At 40.2% G+C, this 19,293-nt stretch overlaps 1 protein-coding gene across 1 annotated transcript; it reads right to left on the bottom strand.

The window, feature by feature from the left end:
- Nucleotides 1–13,808: 13,808 nt before the first annotated feature.
- Nucleotides 13,809–19,013, bottom strand: BCL2L15 (BCL2 like 15). Its single transcript, XM_049765822.1, has 4 exons — nucleotides 18,887–19,013; nucleotides 18,033–18,154; nucleotides 14,975–15,190; nucleotides 13,809–13,840 (listed from the first exon to the last, which is right to left on the bottom strand). Exons 1-4 carry the CDS (start codon nucleotides 19,011–19,013, stop codon nucleotides 13,823–13,825), a joined length of 483 nt encoding a protein of 160 aa, XP_049621779.1. The 3' UTR covers nucleotides 13,809–13,822.
- Nucleotides 19,014–19,293: the final 280 nt, after the last annotated feature.

Genomic DNA, 19,293 nt, shown 5'->3' with positions numbered 1-19,293 from the left:
CATTTAACTTAATTTTTTATAGCCTATTTCATTCCCTCCCTCTTTCTCAGCCCCGTTGTGATGCTGTGATTACTGAGTCACAAGATAGGCCTGGCTGTAGAACTGGCATTTTCTCTTTTTTGCAGTGCTTACCTAGGGCTGCGTAGTAGGTTTTGGAGTTTGCACACGAAGATGCTCCCTGAGCAATGGACTCCTTTAGTTGTGCTCATTCACATGTGCTCACCTAGGGACCAAATCTTTAGTTGTGACATCAGTGTTCTGATTGTAGTTGCTCTCCACCATCCTCACTTCCTCGCTCCAGTACTCACATAATCTTTTTAGTGACAGCATGCAGCAGGGGCGCACAATTTGAGGGGTTTTGCTGTTGTTTTTGTTATTATATTGCTTTGAGGCTCTCCTGGCAGTGCTCAGGGGTTACTCCCAGACCTGTGTTCAGGATCACTCTTGGCAGACCTCAAGCAGTGCTGGAGATTAAACTAGGATTGGTCTGTGCAAAGCAAATTACCTTAATCCCTGAACTATCTCTCCAGTCTATAGAGATTTGAATTCCTGCACAGACATTATCTCACATAAGTTCAAAAGAGGGCTGAAGATATAGATCAGCAGTAAAGCACTTGCCTAGCCTGGGTGACATCTCTGTTCAATTTCCCTTTACTGCAAAAGGAAAAGAAAGCAAACAAAATGAAACTGCCCTTTGGGGCTCTTATCAAAAACAATCATGGGGCTGGAGTGATAGCTCAAAGGTAGGGTGTTGTCTTGCATGCAGCTGACTCAGGACAGACCTGGGTTTCATCCCCCAGCATCCCCAGAAACTGGCAGGAGTGATTTCTGAGTGCCGAGCCAGGAGTAACCCCTAAGTACTGCTGTGTGTGGCCCTAAAAACCAAAAGAAAGAGAAAAGCAAGCATGCCTCAGTCTATCTGTACAACTCACAACACTTCAATTGTTCTTGTTGAAGAGAGCTGAAATAATTCGCCTCCACCATGACTAGGGTCATGTCACACATAGTCAGGCTTCAGTGGAAAACCACTCTAACTCAGTCTCTCATTACATTTGTTCCTCCACTTCTCTCAGTCTGTGGCAGCCATCTTGGTCAAGAGTTGATGGACCTTTTCTCCAGGGAGTTAAGAAAATAGATAAATCACCACTCTGAGCACCATGCCTTAGCAGCAGGGTCTTATCCTACAAGGATCCAGAGAGATTATTTAATGGGTAAGGTGCTAACTTATTCAAACTTCAGCTTTTCATATGGTCCACCAGGGACCATGGACCAGAGAACCAGGAGTGATCCTTGAGCACCATTGGGTGTGCCTGCCTCCCCTCCAAGAAAAAAACAGCCAACAAACAAGGAGGATGGGTCTGCTGAGCCACTGAGTTCAGCCTAGAAGGGAAAATGGCCTTTATGTTTAAATACTCTCATTGTGTCTCTCCTTTTATAAATGGACACAGAAGAAAAGGGCTTGAAAACACCTCTAAGAAGTGTCTCAGTAGGTGCACTGTGGATGCAGGTAATCGGGAGATTACCCATGCAAAGCAGGTCTAGCCCTTCCATAAAATGGATTATATGTAGTTGTTCAATGTTGAATCCTGTGACTCAACCTAATAGAAGGATCCTAGAGTCAGAGGTGGTTGCTGAGCTTCTTGGCCTCATTACTGTAGGGACAAAAGAAAGTTGGGAGGGCCAATGAAGGCTAGATCAAGAAGAGTAGACATGGGCCAGAGAAATAGCAAGTGGTGTTTGCCTTACAAGCAGCCAATCCAGGACCTAAGGTGGTTGGTTCGAATTCCAGTGTCCCATATGGTCCCCCATGCCTGCCAGGAGCTATTTCTGAGCAGATAGCCAGGAGTAACCCCTGAGCATTGCCAGGTGTGGCCCAGAAAACAAAACAAAAACAAAACAAAAAAAAATAGAAGAGTAGACAAGGAACTCTTATTTCTTCCAAGGAAGAACCCAGGGTTCCTAAAAAGACCATGTCCCATGAGGCCAGAGTGATAACACAGCAGTAGGGCATTTGTCTTGCAAGCAACGGACCCAGGACAGACCTGGATTAGATTCCCCAGCATTCTATATGGTTCCCCAACCTAGGAGCAATTTCTGAGCTCATAGCCAGGAGTAACCCCTGAGCATCACCGGGTATAACCCCGAAACAAAACAAAACAAATAAAAACCATAAAAAGACCATGCCCCATTGGTACCTAATGGGTCAGCTCAAGAGACCTTTGAGAAAAAATGATGGGGCCAAGGGACCTGGAAGCCCCGTTCTTTTTGCTTTAGGCAATTGACCCCTGAGGATGGTTTGCAACCACATCGTTCCATTCTCTCCTAAGACAGACACTGGTGGTTGTGCTCTTGGGTCATGGCTCCTCCGTAGCTGTTCCTAACCAGTGAACCACTGGGAGAAGAAGGTGCTACAGAAAGACTCTGGGTTTCATTGTTTGTTTGTCTTTTGTTTGGGGAGTTTGAAGCTACACCTGACACTGCTCAGGGGCTATTCCTGAGCTATTCTGTTGTCAGGATTGTGCCCTAGAGGTGCTCAGGGGGACTCTATGTGGTGCCTAGAATGGAACTAGAGTCACTGTGGCTGCAGGCACATGAAAGGATTGACCTTCTGCATTGCCTCTTTGGTTTAAGGTTGTTTTATTTTGTTTTTGTTTTTCATTTTTGTTTTGTTTGTTCTAAGCTCACACTTGGCTGTGTTCAGGGCTATATGTGGCTCTGTGTGCAGGGGTCACTCCTGGCAGGCTTAGGGGACGTGAGACTTGAACCCATGTGGGAATCGAACCCGGTTTGGCCACATGCAAGGCAAGCACCCTACCACTGTATTGTCTCTCCAGTCCTTCAAGTGATTTTATTCTTAAGCCTATTTCTTTTATTTTTTATCTTTATTTCAACACCGTGATTACAAATATGATTGTAGTTGAGTTTCAGTCATGTAAAGAACACCCCCTTCACCGGTGCAACATTCCCATCACCAATGTCCCAAATCTCCCTCCTCCCCACGCCATCCCTGTCTGTACTCAAGACAGGCTTCATTCATTCACGTTGTCAGGATAGTTCTCAATGTAGTTATTTCTCTAACTGCACTCTCATTCTTTGTGGTGAGCTTCATGTCGTGAGCTGCACCTTCCAGCCCCCATCTCTTTTGTCTCTGAGAATTATTGAAAAAATGTCTTTCATTTTTCTTAAAACCCATAGATGAGTGAGACTATTCTGCGTCTATTTCTCTCCCTCTGTCTTATTTCACTCAGCATAATTGATTCCATGTCCATCCATGTATAGGAAAATTTCATGACTTCATCTCTCCTGACGGCTGCATAATATTCCATTGTGTATATGTACCACAGTTTCTTTAGCCATTCGTCTGGTGAAGGGCATCTTGTATGTTTCCAGAGTCTGGCTATTGTAAATAGCACTGCAATGAATATAGGTGTGAGGAAGGTATTTTTGTATTGTATTTTTGTGTTCCTAGGGTATATTCTTAGGAGTGGTATAGCTGGATCGTATGGGAGCTCAATGTCCAGTTTTTGGAGGACTCTCCATATCACTTTCCATAAAGGTTGGACCAGACGGCATTCCCACCAGTTAAGCCTATTTCTTGCTCCTTTTGCTCCACAATCGCTCACTGTCCATCCACCTAGTAGTGATATCATTATGGATATGTGTGTTTGTGTGTGTTATGTGTGTGTATGTGGTATGTGGTATGTGAGAGTTCTCTTCTCTAGCCCTTCAAGGAAGAGAGAGAAAACAGCCTGACCCTTTCCCCAGAGTTGAGGGGTGTTTGCAACCGCATCAGGAGCTGAGGAACATTTCTAGGAGATGGAGAACATTGTTTTGGAGGAGTGTTTCAGGTTGCTATCACAGGCTAAAGATTCAACTGTTTCTAAGTACAACCAGTGGATTGTAAAGATGAATTTTCTTGGGTAAAATGAAATTCTTTCTTTCACTAAGTACATGATTCTTACAGAAGCCCTGAGTTTGAGGGAGATCTGCACTGGTTTGCACTGGCCTGTGACCGATATGGGGTACACTCCTAAAAGCAATCCTGGAATATTGATGAAGCTGACTCAGTTGGCTCAGTGGGATTAGAAATGGCCCCTCCATTTCTTATTTTGGAAGAGATTATTGTGGGGAGTTCTCAATAACTCGGATGTGTGTGGATTTCCAGGGAAAAAAGAAAGAAGTCCTGTACCCTGACAGCAGCTAAGATACTTTGGGGGAGATGCTTGAAAAGATTTACCATAGCAGATCTTGCCACTTGTGCCCATACAGAGTTCAGTCTAAGTCCTTGGGTCCTGCCTACCTTCTCTTAAAGGCGGGCATGTTTTCTCCTGTGAGTTGGTTTCCTTTCTGTTAGTGGGCATCCATCCATCTTTAACTTCTTAGTGTATTTTCTGGGGAGGAGAAGACATTTAGAAAAGTCTCCTCTGAAGAGTTATTTGAAAATAGGTCACTTTCCAAATGGGCTGCTTTGCAAACAGCTACTCCAAAGAGTAGAAACAGAATATTGGGTCACATATTATTGACATTTACCAACTTCCCTATGAGGTAAATTGAGGCCTTTGAAATAGTTCCCATTTGTATCAACTAGTTCTCATTTGTATCTTAATTATTTACTGTTGGTCTTGTTTTCCCATTACCTTTTATCTGGCTTTTCCCCGCTTCATCTGGGAAGGGGCTTTGTTTGGATCTCAATAAATGGGAGGCATGGGGCCAGAGCAGTGGCGCAGTGGTAGGGCATTGCACAAGGCTAACCCAGGTCGGACCAGGTTTGATCCCTGATGTCCCATATGGTCCCTCAAGCCAGGAGCGATTTCTGAGTGCATAGCCAGGATTAACCCCTGAGCATCACCGGGTGTGGCCCAAAAACCAAAAATAAAATAATAATAATAATAATAAAATAATAATAAATGAAATGCAGGACAGTTTAGTTTAGGAATGAACTGTCATCTAGGCTTGTGGTTCCAGGTGGATTACTTATTGCAGGGAATTGCTACCAAACCAGCTTCTCTTGTCTTCCCTGAAAGGGGGTACAGGATTTCCAATTCTCTCTGGGAACTGTGAGATAACCAAACCTCAACCCAACACCCCAAACCATTATCATTACAAAACCATCCGCTCTCGTTCTCTATTGGTTATTCTGAAAAGAATATAGATATCAGAAACATATTTCTATCCAGGAAAAAAATGTAATTTTATTCCCCATTTTTTATGAACAAGATCACTTTCAAATGGAAGTTTTACAATATGTTATAATCTTGTGTCTTTATCAATATAAAGTATTTTTAGGGACTGAGGGGATAATATAGTGGGTAAGTGCTTGCTTTGCACACAGCTGATGGCAGGTTCAACCCCTGACCCCCATATGGTCTTCCAAGTTTACCAGAAACCCTAAGCACAGAGACAGAACTAAGCCATGAACACAGACTGGTCTGAGCCCCAAAACTAATAATAGTGATAACGCATTTCCAAGCTTTCCATTTGTGTGTTTTTTTTATTCCATTTGTATTTTCACAAATGTTTCTTTATCCACAGCAGGTGTGACCCAAAAACAAAGACACAATAAAAAGAATGCTGGGAATTAAACCCAAGTTGGCCACATGTAAGGCAAGTGTTCTATCCTTGTGCTATCATTCCAGTCCCCGAAGATTTATTTTTGTATTTTAGGAAAACACTTTGTTGAAGTAGAGTTGACATACAGTAAACTGCATATTTCAAAGTGTGTGGTTTAATATGTTTGGCACTTGTATACACCATGAAAACCATCACCCATGAAGCAATCAAGATAATAAGCATAGGGGGCCTGAAGCAACTGTACAATGGACAGGGCATTTGCCTTGCACATGACAGACTTGGGTTCAATCTCTGACATCCATATGGTTCCCCAAGCACTACCAGGAATAAATCCTAAGTGAGGGCCAGGAGTAACCCCTGAGCATCGCTGGGTATGCCCCTAAATAAATATATACATATATAGGCATTTCTAATCACCTCCAAAATTTTTACTGGAAGTTTTTAAGTAAATAGAAATAAAACCAATACTTTGGGGATTAAAATAATTAAATATTAATTAATATTAAATATTAACATTAAATTAATACAAATTATTTTTAATTTATTAAAATTAATACAATTTATTTTCAATATTTTTTAGGAGCTGGGGAGATAAGTTCAACAGACCAATATGCATGTTTTAGCACGTAGGATATCTAGATTTGATCCACTGTACTATATGGCTCCTAGAGAACTGATGGATGTTCCTAGAAACTAAAAAACAAAACAAAATTCCCTTCTAATACATTTAGATTTTTATGCCCTTCGTTGGCATGTATATCTTCAAATACCTAAATGCCATATCTACAATTTAATGAAAACAATCAGCAGACAACTCATTGGACCAAAGTGGTGGCAATGTAAAAGACAGACTGGAATGGAAACATTGAAAACTGAACTAGGAGACTTTTCCAAGAGCCAAGGCAGGTGGTAATGACTCTTATAAGGAAAATCATAATAAAAAAAGACAAAAGGGGAAATAAATATGGGGGAAGGATGGGAAACTCAGTGAGTAAGACAGGGGGAAGGAAAGGGGGAAAATGACAAGTTCTAAGCTAGTTGGATAGAAATCTAAGAAAGGATGGGAATAATAAAGGTAGATGGAAATAAACAATTAGACAATAGATTTTCAAAGAAAGATTCAACCAGGATTCACCCACCTCAAAGTGAAAGGTAAAGGCCACAGAATAACTTGCCTTGAAAAGGCAAAATTACTGGAAAGAAAAAAGTCCATGAGTTCTTTAAGAACTTCAAATCACAGAGCCTGGAATTGTTAATAGGTTTATCTGAAAAGAATCCAGATATATTATTATTTCAGAGTATTCCTCTATGTATCCCTTATAATAATCATATGAACTCCAGGTCATCTCTATGTTAAAATGTGAAAACTAAGGCACAAAGGAACATGATTCTGTCTGTTTCTATGTAATCCAATTTAGGTTATATTTACTGAGACTACATAGAGATCATTTTACTTCACAAGCAGAAAATCATTACTCAAAGTGAAAATAGTAAGTATTGCCTAAGGAGTCAACAATAGCACAATACTTATTTTGTTGAGTAATAACGCTAGGGACAAAAAATACAAGTGTCATACATTTGTGGGAAATACAACAACAATTTATTGGGGCCATAGAGATAGTACAGCATGTAAGGCACTTGCCTTGCAATCAGCCAACCTGAGTTTAATTCCTGAGACCACACATAGTCCCCTGAGCATTACCAGGAGTAATTTCTTAACACAAATCAAGAATAACACCTAAGCATTTTTTTAGGTATGGCCCCCAAAAATAAAAATCAAAAAATTGAAAAGAGTTTGTGCCAAAGAGAACATGAAATGTTCTTTCTGGATTATAAACCTATTGTAATTTATTTAAAAATAATGTAAATAGGGCAAGGAGATATAGCATAGTGGTAGGGTGTTTGCCTTGCACATGGCGAATCCAGGACAAATGATGATTTGAATCCTGGCATCCAATATAGTCCCCTGTGCCTGCCAGGAACAGTTTCTGAGTGCAGAGCCTGGAGTAACTGTCACAGACTGATTGGTCTTGACACAAAGAAATCTTCTGGGGTCCCTTGAAAGGTGTGAAGCCGGGTCGGCGAATGGGTCAGGTTGGGCTCAAGCTTTGTTCTGTTTATTCAAAGCACAAGGTAGAATATTTATACTCAATTTCTTAACAGATCACATGCCTAATTTTCAAAAAAAGGCATAGAGGCAAATTGTTCAGGGCAAATTCCTGCGCAGGATAGTTTCACTTTTTTTTTTTTTTTTTGGTTTTTGGGCCATACCCGGCAGTGCTCAGGGGTTACTCTTGGCTGTCTGCTTAGAAATAGCTCCTGGCAGGCACGGGGGACCATATGGGACATCGGGATTCGAACCAATCACCTTTCGAACCAACCACCTTTGGTCCTGGATTGGCTGCTTGCAAGGCAAACGCCACTGTGCTATCTCTCCGGGCCCATGGATAGTTTCCCTTTTGAGGCTACTTCTTGTTATCAGTAGTTTCTCACTAGCAAGGTCAGTTGAGTATTGTTTTGGTTTTATGCACACTGAACTGGGGCCTGAAATGTTAACACTTACTATGGCTGCAAGTAGGCTAAGAGCAAAGTTAGATTTGAGGCTGAGTAATTGTTCTGTAAGACTAAATAAAAATACTTGAATCTGTCCAAGTGTTCCTCATAAGGTGTGTATATATAGCTAAGTAGTTTTTAAGAGAGACTCTAAGAAAAGTAAATAATAATTATTAGAGAAAGAATATTTGAATCCACTGGGGCCGGGCGGTGGCGCTGGAGGTAAGGTGCCTGCCTTGCCTGCGCTAGCCTAGGACGGACCGCGGTTCGATCCCCCGGCGTCCCATATGGTCCCCCAAGAAGCCAGGAGCAACTTCTGAGCGCATAGCCAGGAGTAACCCCTGAGCGTCACAGGGTGTGGCCCAAAGACCAAAAAAAAAAAAAAAAAAATTTGAATCCAGGGCTAGAGCGATGGCACAATCCGTAGGGTGTTTGTTTTGCAAGTGCTAACGTAGGACAGTCCGAGGTTCAATCCCCCAGCGTCCCATATGGTCCCCAAAGCCAGGAGCGATTTCTGAGTGCATAGCCTGGAGTAACCCCTGAGCGTCACTGGGTGTGGCCCAAAAAGAAAAAAAAAAGAATATTTGAATCCATGTAAATATTAAATCTGAGTAATCTTAGAATATCAACTGAAGGTATGTTTCAACTAATATTTATGCTACATCCTTTTATTTCCTGAATGCCTTATGGACAGGTAGCCAAGGTTTTTTTTAGGGCCCTTAATGCCTGTGAGTACAGGTAATTTTTTCAAGCATCTTTTCTTACAGGTACTAATTTTTCAAACGTTCTCTCTGCAAGTACAAACTGCTCTGAAAAAGTTCCTGTAATAGCAGACAGCTTTAAAAATATATATATATTAAAAAAAAAAAAAACTTCCCTTTGGCAATTAGGACCTTTATAAACTTGGTGCCTTCCTAGGTCTCAGGATTTGTTAACACAGGGGATGTAGCAAGTAACCCCTGAGCACTACAGGGTGTGACCCTAAAAAAAAATAGAAGAAAGTGGCTCCTTACCCCTGTATATTAACCCTTTCCCCCTTTTACCACTTTACAAATCATTTTCTATCCCTTCACACTCTCACCCCTAATCTGTTCTTTCTCACTATTTAACCCTTTTTTTTTTGTTTTGTTTTTGTTTTTTGGTTTTTTGGGCCACACACCCGGCGGTGCTCAGGGGTTACTCCTGGTTCTCTGCTCAGAAATAGCTCCTGGCAGGCATGGGGGACCATATGGGACACCGGGATTCGAACCAACCACCTTTGGTCCTGGATCGGCTGCTTGCAAGGCAAACACCGCTGTGCTATCTCTCCGGGCCCTATTTAACCCTTTTTTAATGCCAGTTCTTAACTCCTCAGGAACTGGAATTTCACCCCAACTCAACCCGTTGACAAATAGCTCCTAAAGCAAAAAGACCACTTCCCAGCCTACCTTGCCTCAGCCCAGGAAGAAGCTGTCACTGCTGCTGCTGATTTGTTCCTGAGGCCGCCTTTTTCTCTACTCCCTTCACTGTGGACTTTTCTCGCTACCAGATTTGGTTCTTTTGTACCCCCAGCTGGGAGACATTTCCTGACCTATGACTACTGGGAGCCATTTTTCAGATTCCATAATACCATGTTGCAAGCTAAAGTTGGCTCCAGATTTTATTCACCTCCAGACTATTTCAAAAGACTTAAAGAGATATGTATATTACCTTCATATATGTCTTTATATATATATATATATATATATATATATATATATATATACAATTAGCTCCTGTATATATGTGTGTGTGTGTGTGTGTGTGTGTGTGTGTGTATACAATAGCTCCTGGCAGGCACGGGGGACCATATGGGACACGGGGATTCGAACCAACCACCTTTGGTCCTGGATCAGCTGCTTGCAAGGAAAACACCGCTGTGCTATCTCTCCGGGCCCTTATTTTGACATTTTAAGATATGCCACTTACTTTATTCTTTTGTTTCATGTTATTTTAATTTTTTTATTTTTTAAATCTTATTTTATTGAAACCATTGTGATCTACAAAGTCCTTCATAGTTGAATTTCAGATATACAGTGAATCAGAGCCATTCCCACCACCAATGTCAACCTCCATCCACCAATGATCCCAGAGTGTATCCTATACCACCTCCCATTGCCACCTAACCTGCCAGTAAAACAGACCCATTTAAGTTTAGCTGTTAAAGCTTAAGTCTCTTGGTTTTATTGTTATTGACTTTGATTTGGATTAGTTCTGTCATATTTTGTCTCCATAAAAATTCCTGAGACTACTTGGTCCCTGGCCCACATTCTTTCTTTTTTCCTTTCTTCTTAATTTTATAGAAAAATTCAGAAATATGAAGAAAAACAAAATAATCCATGTTCCAAAGTTCTATGAAAAAGACAGGAAAAGGACAGGGAAACCTGTTCTGGGAGCAAACTGTTGCTGTTTCCAAGTTATCAGGTTATCAATATGAACCCACTGAGGAGCAAGTCAGTGCCAGGGCAGCATTATGTCTTTCACAGGAGAAGTTTGATTCTTGGTGCCAGTGCAGAAAACTGCCAGTTTCAAAGATGGGACCCAAGATTAAGGGGTGAACAGTCAATGTTAAATAAACTGTGATATTCAGGGTGAAGGGATCCACTTCAGTAGAAAACTTATGAGTTCCTATCCATATTAGATAAGAACTTCTTTCTATATATGACTTCTCCCATTTTAATGTGCCTATGCAAAAAGGAACAATGCAACATGATACTACTGGTGCATATGGGGGTAAAAATAACAAACTAAACAATTCCTATAACTGTTTCTAACATAAACTCAGAACCAAAGAAAAACTTATCTACTAGAATTTCTTACTAAGCAGATCAAAAAAAAGAAAAAGAAAAGGATGGAGGAAACTATATCTACATAGGAAATACATAATATATATTATATCTATTAAGAAAATATATCTAGGGCCCGGAGAGATAGCACAGTGGCGTTTGCCTTGCAAGCAGCCGATCCAGGACCAAAGGTGGTTGGTTCGAGTCCCGGTGTCCCATATGGTCCCCCGTGCCTGCCAGGAGCTATTTCTGAGCAGAAAGCCAGGAGTAACCCCTGAGCACCACTGGGTATGGCCCAAAAACCAAAAAAAAAAAAAAAGTCAAAATAAATTAGCTACATCTTTATTTCAGTGTTTTAGGAATAATTGGTTGGCTGAAGGGAGAAGAAAATTGTGGTTAAATTGACTTTACTTTAGGGATGGAGAGATAGTACAGCAAGTAAGGTACTTGCCTTGCACATGGCTACCAACCCAGGTTCAATCCTTAATACCCAAAATGGTCCCCTGAGCCTTCCAGAAATGATCCAAAAATAACTTTATTTATTTTAATTAAAGCCATTAATATCTCTTTCCAAAAATAAGTATAGTATTGACTATTTTTCTCAGTATTCAGATCAATTGTCCTATGGGGGCTATGGATAAGAGTTTTTGATGATTGCTTTCTCATCTATGAATTTGTTAAGGAGTATTATGAGATACACAGACCATAAGAGCCAAGTACTTTGTTTCCAATTACATGTCTTTCTATTTATTACTCTGGAGACACAGAGCTCTCTAATATGCTATAGATGGAGAAAAGTGGACTATCCAAAACTAACAGACATTCTCAAACTAACTTCTAGAGGGGCATAAACAGGATTATATACAATAGTGTTTATCAGGAAATTAACCAGATGGCAACAGAAATTAAATATGTAAGGAGAAGTGTTCACTTAACTTTAGAACAAGGAGTCTACAAAATTTTCTACAAAGGATCGGATAGTTCTATTTTGAGCTTCAGCAATCCAATAATTGTCAAATAGATATTTTGAGATTTAGTGGCCATATGCCATCATTACTAATCTCTGCTCTTGCTGCACCAAAACAGCCACAGACATTCTATAAACAAGTAAGTGCAGTTGCATTCCAATAAAATCTTGTTTACAAAAGCACAGTAGGTTGGATCTGGCCTCTGGGGAACCATTTTCAGTGTTTTCTTTAATGGTTTTCAATGTCTTAGATGTACATTAGAATTACCCTTGGAACTGGTTTTAAAGGTAGCTTGGGTTTCTTTAGAACCTAAGAATTAAATAAATAAAATCTAGGAATATGACCTAGAAATCAGCAATCTAGACATTCACAAGTAATAGGTGAGCCTTACTATACTCACAGTCTGCATTTGGGTGACCCTGCTGTTCTTGCTGTGGGTGAGTACTTTCTTCATCCTGGAGATGTAAAAACATGGCAAGTGTTTCATCAGTTCTTTGATGATTGCCATGCAAGGGTGGCTGAACAAAGAAAGTGCTATTTTATTTATTTATTTATTTATTTTGGTTTTTGGGTCACACCCAGCAGCGCTCAGGGGTTACTCCTGGCTCGACGCTCAGAAATGGTTCCCAAAAGACTAGGGAGACCATATGGGATGCCAGGATTCAAACTGCCATCCTCTACATGCAAGGCAAACACCTTACCTCCATGCTATCTCTCCAACTCTAGAAAGTGCTATTTTTTATGTTTGCCTCCAACTTCAAAAATAAATACAATTATCCTACTTAGGTGTAATTTCACCTAGGTGAAATGAAGATTGGGATTTTTTTTAATTTTTAAACTTTATTGATTGGTATTTGGGCCATACCCAGCAGAGTTCAGGGGTTACTCCTAGATCTGCACTCAGAAATCGCCCCTGGCAGGCTGGGGGACCATATGGGATGCTGGGAATCGAGTTGGGTACCTCCCAGGTTGGCTACATGCAAGGCAAATGCCCTATTGCTGTGCTATCTCTTTGGACCCTAGATTGGGAAATTAAAAGAAAATCTTCAACTTAAAATAAATCTTTCCAACTCGAAATCTCTCTGAAATCCTGAAGTATGCACATTAAGTGAAGCTGTTACAAATAAGGCTAACTGAAGGAATAGTTGACTGTGTATTCCCTTTCCCTCAGAATGACTCCAGCAAAAACTTGCCCTACTACCAGGATTTTCACAACTAACAAGTCATTGCTTTGTGACTCCACAAAAATCTCATTAAAACTCACATACATAATAGAAAATATTAAATTGGGGCTGGAGAGATAGCATGGAGGTAAGACGTTTGCCTTTCATGCAGGAGGTCATCGGTTCAAATCCCAGCGTCCCATATGGTCCCCCGTGCCTGCCAGGAGCAATTTCTGAGCCTGGAGCCAGGAATAACCCCTGAGCACTGCCGAGTGTGACCCAAAAACCAAAAAAAAAAAAAAAAAAGAAGAAAATATTAAATTGCCATAAATCTCTGGAGGCTGTTCTTACTTTGAACCATTAGTAAAGAATAAGTTAGCCCCATTAAGTTCAATGCTGTCCCAAAGAAAGTGTTTTTCTGACAGGGTTGTCATTTATTTATTCTTGTTTTTATATTACTTTTGTTGGTTTCTCAATTATACTTTAGTTGTGTAAAAAGCTCCTGGTTTTAAAGTTACAGGTTACTGTACTTTACCACCATTGTAGTGCCCAAGAAGTGTTATCTCTAGTGCTCCACTTTCATGCCTCTCCCCTTCCCTACTACACCCATGATGAGGTAATATGATTTTTGCAACCAAGGCCAAGGGTGAATTTCTCTGTGTACTGCAGATGGTGAGATTGTTGGTTATCATTTTGGTTGCAGAAATCAGTTCTTGATCAAAGAGGAAGTAATGCTTTGTTGGGAATTGGTTTGACCTCTTCTTTAGCTCTCCAGATTTTCCTAGAAAGGATAATAAATAGCCTACAGTCAAAGACATGTACTTCACAGAAGGAGTTCATAACTGGGCCTCTGGTAAAAGAAGCCAACACTTCCAATATCCCTGTGGAATCCTATGAGGACTTGGAGTATCCAGTGCTAAGAAGATTCTATTTTCACAGGACATGCTTATATATCAAGATAGGACCTAAGCCACTGCCTACAGAACTAATACTTTCTTTTTGAATATTTTATGTATACATATTAGCCATCGAAAACAAATCTAATTGGCAAAAAGTTCATAAAGTTGGCATCTATGCCAATGTCTTAACATTTTAGGCCAATAATATCTGCCATAATGTATTTGCACGTACTGTTAAGGCCCTGAAATATTCATTCAAATAAGTTATTTGTATTTGATTTCAAACTATAAGGTTTAAAAAAAATCTCTAATTGAATTAATAGTAATAATTCTGGCATCAATAGTAATAATATAACATCTATATTAAATCAATAGGAATAATTGATATTATTGTTAATTTATTAATTAACAATTAATAAAATATTAATTTATAATTAAAATTTCATTAAAAACAAAGGATGTACTCCATAAACCTTCTAAAGAAAGAAGAGCTAATATGAAAAATATCTTCAGGGAATGCAGTTATTACTAAGATATTTGCTGGCCCCTGGATATGAGATGAGTGGGCTATGAATGCAGTTCTAGTAAAAGACATGGACTTTAAATGACAGGTCATCTGTTGTTACCACCACAGTAGATATACTCTTTTCCCAGTGAATAATAGTAAGATACTTCTGATCTTCCTCAATACCTTCCCCAAGATGTTAGAGAAGTAAAACCCAGAATTTCAGCAGGCAAAACGAATGAGGCTGAGCTGAGATTAGAACTCTACTGCCGATGTATTTCAGAGATGGTTATGAATCAGAGATATAAATTACTTTTACAAAATTGCCAAACAGCATTTTAAATGTCAGGCTAAATTCCTGACTGTTCCCCCTCTTTCATGGTAAGAAATGTCAGCATTTTCAACAAAATAGGGAGAACTAGTTTCCTGTTTGGTGATTAAATAGAAGACCCAAGTATGAGTTCCAAATTAGGGCAAATGAAGAACTAAGTCAGGAGTCCCGCATACTTACCCATCCTCCCTGGTCCTGGATATACCCTTCAATGCTACTGATCATGTTGATCATAGCTCTAGCCAGCTGTCTTCCGATTTGGGGAGCTTTAGGGACCACATATTCCAGGACTTTCACTGACAGGCCCAAGACAGCTCTTTCATAAACTAAACTCGAATCCTGAGCACACCAGGTCTTGCTGAGAGATTCTACTACTTCCTGGAATTTCGTTTCTGCCTGAGGAGAGACATAGGGTACAGTAGTGAATTATCATCATCATCATTATTATTTTATTATTTGGTTTTTGGGCCACACCCAGTGATGCTCAGGAGTTACTCCTGGCTATGTGCACAGAAATCGCTCCTGGCTTTGGGGGACCATATGGGTCGCTGGGGATGGAAGCATGGTTCATCTAGGTCAGTCACTTGTAAGGCAAACACCCTACCACTGTGCCACCGCTCCGGCCCTGAAATATTATTTTTAAAAACGAAAAACAATAACAAGCAGGGTATTGTAGGTGCAGAAAGAAAGTATTCCCCAAAGAGCAGAAAAATGTTCCTATCATTGGCTGTATCAAAAGTAATATTTGGGATTATTGCTTAGGAAGGGATTTGGGCCACATCCAGTGGTAATCATGGGCTATTTCTGACTCTGTACTCATAATTTTAGGTAATGCTGGAAATTCAAACTGGAGCAAATAATTGACCTATACAAGGCAAATGCTTTACCCTGTTCTGACTCTCTGGCCATATTTTATCATTTATTATTACAGTATTAAAATATTAGGGAAAACTTCAGTAGCCCATCAAACCACTGATATAAGATACAATTGATAATGATGAAAAATTAAAAGAAAAATATGATGATTGAAAGAAAACTCTGAAGGACACGATAGACCAAGTGTTCATTTGTGAAGGTATTGTTTTAAGGACCAAAATCTAGAACTCTCTGAAGCCAAAAAGATAGATTCATTTGTTCTCTTCCTCTTTCTCTCTCTAAATCTTAGTTCTACAAGCTGGAAAATGGAACTGAGCAAGATCTGCTGTGACATAGTGTAGGGATTTAAGTCAGTGGTCAAAGAAGTGTGGTAGAGCCCCAGTAGGGCTCAAATCCTAAACTCAATGTTTACTTATTTCACTACTTGTTTTACCTCCTCCTCTGTTTCCTTGTCTACTTAGGTCGATAGTAAGTCAGCAAATACTGAGGGTTTCTTGCATACTATGAAAATTTCTAGGTTTTTGAATAGACTGAATAAATAGTCTAGGCATTTCTTTTCTTTTTTTCTTCTCTTTTCTTTTTGTTTTGTTAACTTTGGGGGAGGGGCACACCCAAGGGTGCTCAGGGGTTACTCCTGGCTCTGCTCTCAGAAATAGCTCCTGGCTCAGGGAACCATATCCATATGGGATGCTGGGGATTGAACCTGCATCCATCCTGGGTCAACCGCATGCAAGACAAACACCCTACCAATGTACTATCTCTCTGACCCCCCTTGGTGTTTCTTATATGTAGTAGGGGGATGTCCAAGAGATAAAACAGTGGGTAGGGTGCTTGCCTTGCATGCGGGCGATCCTGGTGCAATCTGCAGCACCTGGTATGGTTCCCTAAGACTGCCAGGAGTAATCCCTGAGTGTAGAGCTGGGAATAAAGGCCTAAACACAACTGGTACGGCTTCAAAATGAAATAAAACCAATGTTACTTATAGTTGAGGAGAGGCTGTGTATGGAATATAGTTTCTTTAAGTGTAAGAATCAAAGGTGATCATTGATATAAAGCATTTAGAATACCATCTAGCTCATAGTAAGTAATACATTCATTTTAGCTGCCAGTACAATATTTATTAGCAATGTCTGGAACATTTTCTGTGGTCTTTATGGCCAACACAGAGTCCAAATGCTAGTGCCAGAGATCAGCATTTTGGTAGAAAGCCCGATATGCCCTACTGGAATGCAAGAAGGGTTTTATCCCTTTTGCGTTAGACCCAGCAACGGCATGTCCTTCCTGCATGTATCTCCATTGCTGGACCTGGAGAAAAACAAAGATGGCTACTCCCAGCAAAGTAAGTATTAAAACTATCACATAAGTAGATAAATTTTCTTATCAAGAACAAAATACTAAAATATTTATAGTTCCACAACTGTTTTAAACCTGTTAACTATTTGAATTTTTAAATTTGAATTTGGTGCTCTAGACTGGAAAACTGTTACACAGAATTATATTTATATTAATATTAATTAATTATAATTAATGATATACACAGAATTATATTTACAAAAAACAGATGCTATTACAATGAAGCATAAAAAGACCTAGAAGAATTGTTATTCACTTTTTAATTATTTAATAGAATAAGATCCCATTTGGGCTCGACAAAGAGGGGCCAGCACAGTGGGTACAGTGGGTAGGACACAGGCCTTGCAGATATGGCTGACCCAGGTTTAATCCCCAGAATCTCAAATGGTCCCCCAAACCCTGCCAGGAGTGATCCCTAAGTGCAGAACCAGGAGAGCCCTGAGTACCAACAGGTGTATTCTCCAAACTAAAACCAAGACAGAACAAACAGCAAAGAATAAAGAATTGTAGATATTCTCTATGCCACTATAATAATTATAATGAATTGCAAATGGAAAGAATCTGAAAATTGATTAGTGATACTAAAATCTTATCATCTCAGTATCACATAGGTTTTGGTTAATTCCCAAAGAATTGGCAACTTGAGAGAATCCCTAATGTGTCTAGCTGGATGAACATAAACCCCTAAAACTTTCACTAAACATTTCGAGTGAGGGGCTGGCACAATGGCACAGCGGTAGGGCGTTTGCCTTGCATGTGGCTGACCCAGGACAGATCACAGTTCGATCCCCTGGCATCCCATATGGTTCCCTCAAGCCAGGAGCAATTTCTGAGTGCATAGCCAGGAGTAACCCAAGTGTCACCGGGTGTGGCCCAAAACAAAACAAAACAAAACATTTCAAGTGAGCATAAAGGAGTTTAGGTAAGATAAAGTGTCACTGAAATAGGAAAACAAAATAAAATCAGAAAATAATGGGAAGTGGAGGAAAGAAGTAAGTAGAAAAGTGACCTGTACAAGGCTGGTTTCTGCAATGATGTCTCGGACAGAAGCTTCCAAATCCCCATTGTACGCATCACCAATTTGCCGAAGTCGACCAGCGATGATGGCCACATCGAAAGAGCAAGCCACTCCTAAGATAGAACACAGGTCATGCTTGTCAAAATGCTTGAAGAAATGGAAGTCCCAAGAGTTTGAGAGTTGGAGATGTTTTTCTTTAGACTGTTAGATAATATTGGGGCCATTCTTTCCCAAATCTATCTTTAATGTTTTGTCATTAAAAAAAAATAGAAATAGAGAAAAATCTCTCAACATAGACCCCATTCCATGAAGACTTCAGGTATTTATTGATGAAAGTTGGTTTACTTTTTTTTTGTTTTTGTTTTTGTTTTTGGGGCATACCCGGCGGTGCTCAGGGGTTACTCCTGGCTGTCTGCTCAGAAATAGCTCCTGGCAGGCACGGGGGACCATATGGGACACTGGGATTCGAACCAACCACCTTTGGTCCTGGATTGGCTGCTTGCAAGGCAAACGCCGCTGTGCTATCTCTCCGGGCCCAGTTGGTTTACTTTTTGAAACATGAGCCGAAAACATACTCAAATTCTTTCATTGAAAAAAATTTTTTTTCATTGATTTGATTGTTTTTGTTTTTTTATTTTTGGGTCACACCCAGCAGCACTGAGGGGCTACTCTAGACTCTATGCTCAGAAATCGCTCCTGGCAGGTTCGGGGGACCATATGGGGTGCAGGGATTCGAACCACCATCCTTCTGCATGCAAGGCAAATGCCTTACCTCCATGCTATCTCTCCGGCCCCTGAAATCCTTTCCTTGATTTGAAATCACTACTACAAGCTGGGGAACTTACCTGAATCTGTTTCATCCACACAGAATGACCTACAAGCAGAATGTTGCACTGTGGGACCACTAAACTCTTCGAGAAGAGCATTCACAATGCATTCTGTTTGTTCCTTAAAAGATTGAGGAGTCTTCATTTCTGAGGCTTGGCTTGGCTTTGACAAGAAAGTTGTTTTCAGCTCAACAGGAAGTCAGAAACACTGGTAGACTAGCAATATCCACCTCTTATAATGTTTCTTAATGGAATATACCGTCCTTGAGCGTTTTCCACCCTCTTTTCTTGAAAAATAGCTGCACAAAAGGTAGAACTCTGAAAGAGCTCACCCACACAGAACTTGTAGAAGACTTTCAGTTCCTTATTTCTGAACCATAGCCTGGTCAGCATGAACCACACCCTAGGTAAGTTAATGAATAACT

Source organism: Suncus etruscus, chromosome 19, assembly GCF_024139225.1.
Source record: "Suncus etruscus isolate mSunEtr1 chromosome 19, mSunEtr1.pri.cur, whole genome shotgun sequence".
Classification (NCBI taxonomy): domain Eukaryota; kingdom Metazoa; phylum Chordata; class Mammalia; order Eulipotyphla; family Soricidae; genus Suncus; species Suncus etruscus.
The sequence above is the reverse complement of the archived record's forward strand: the minus strand, read 5'-3'. Positions and strand labels throughout refer to the sequence as shown.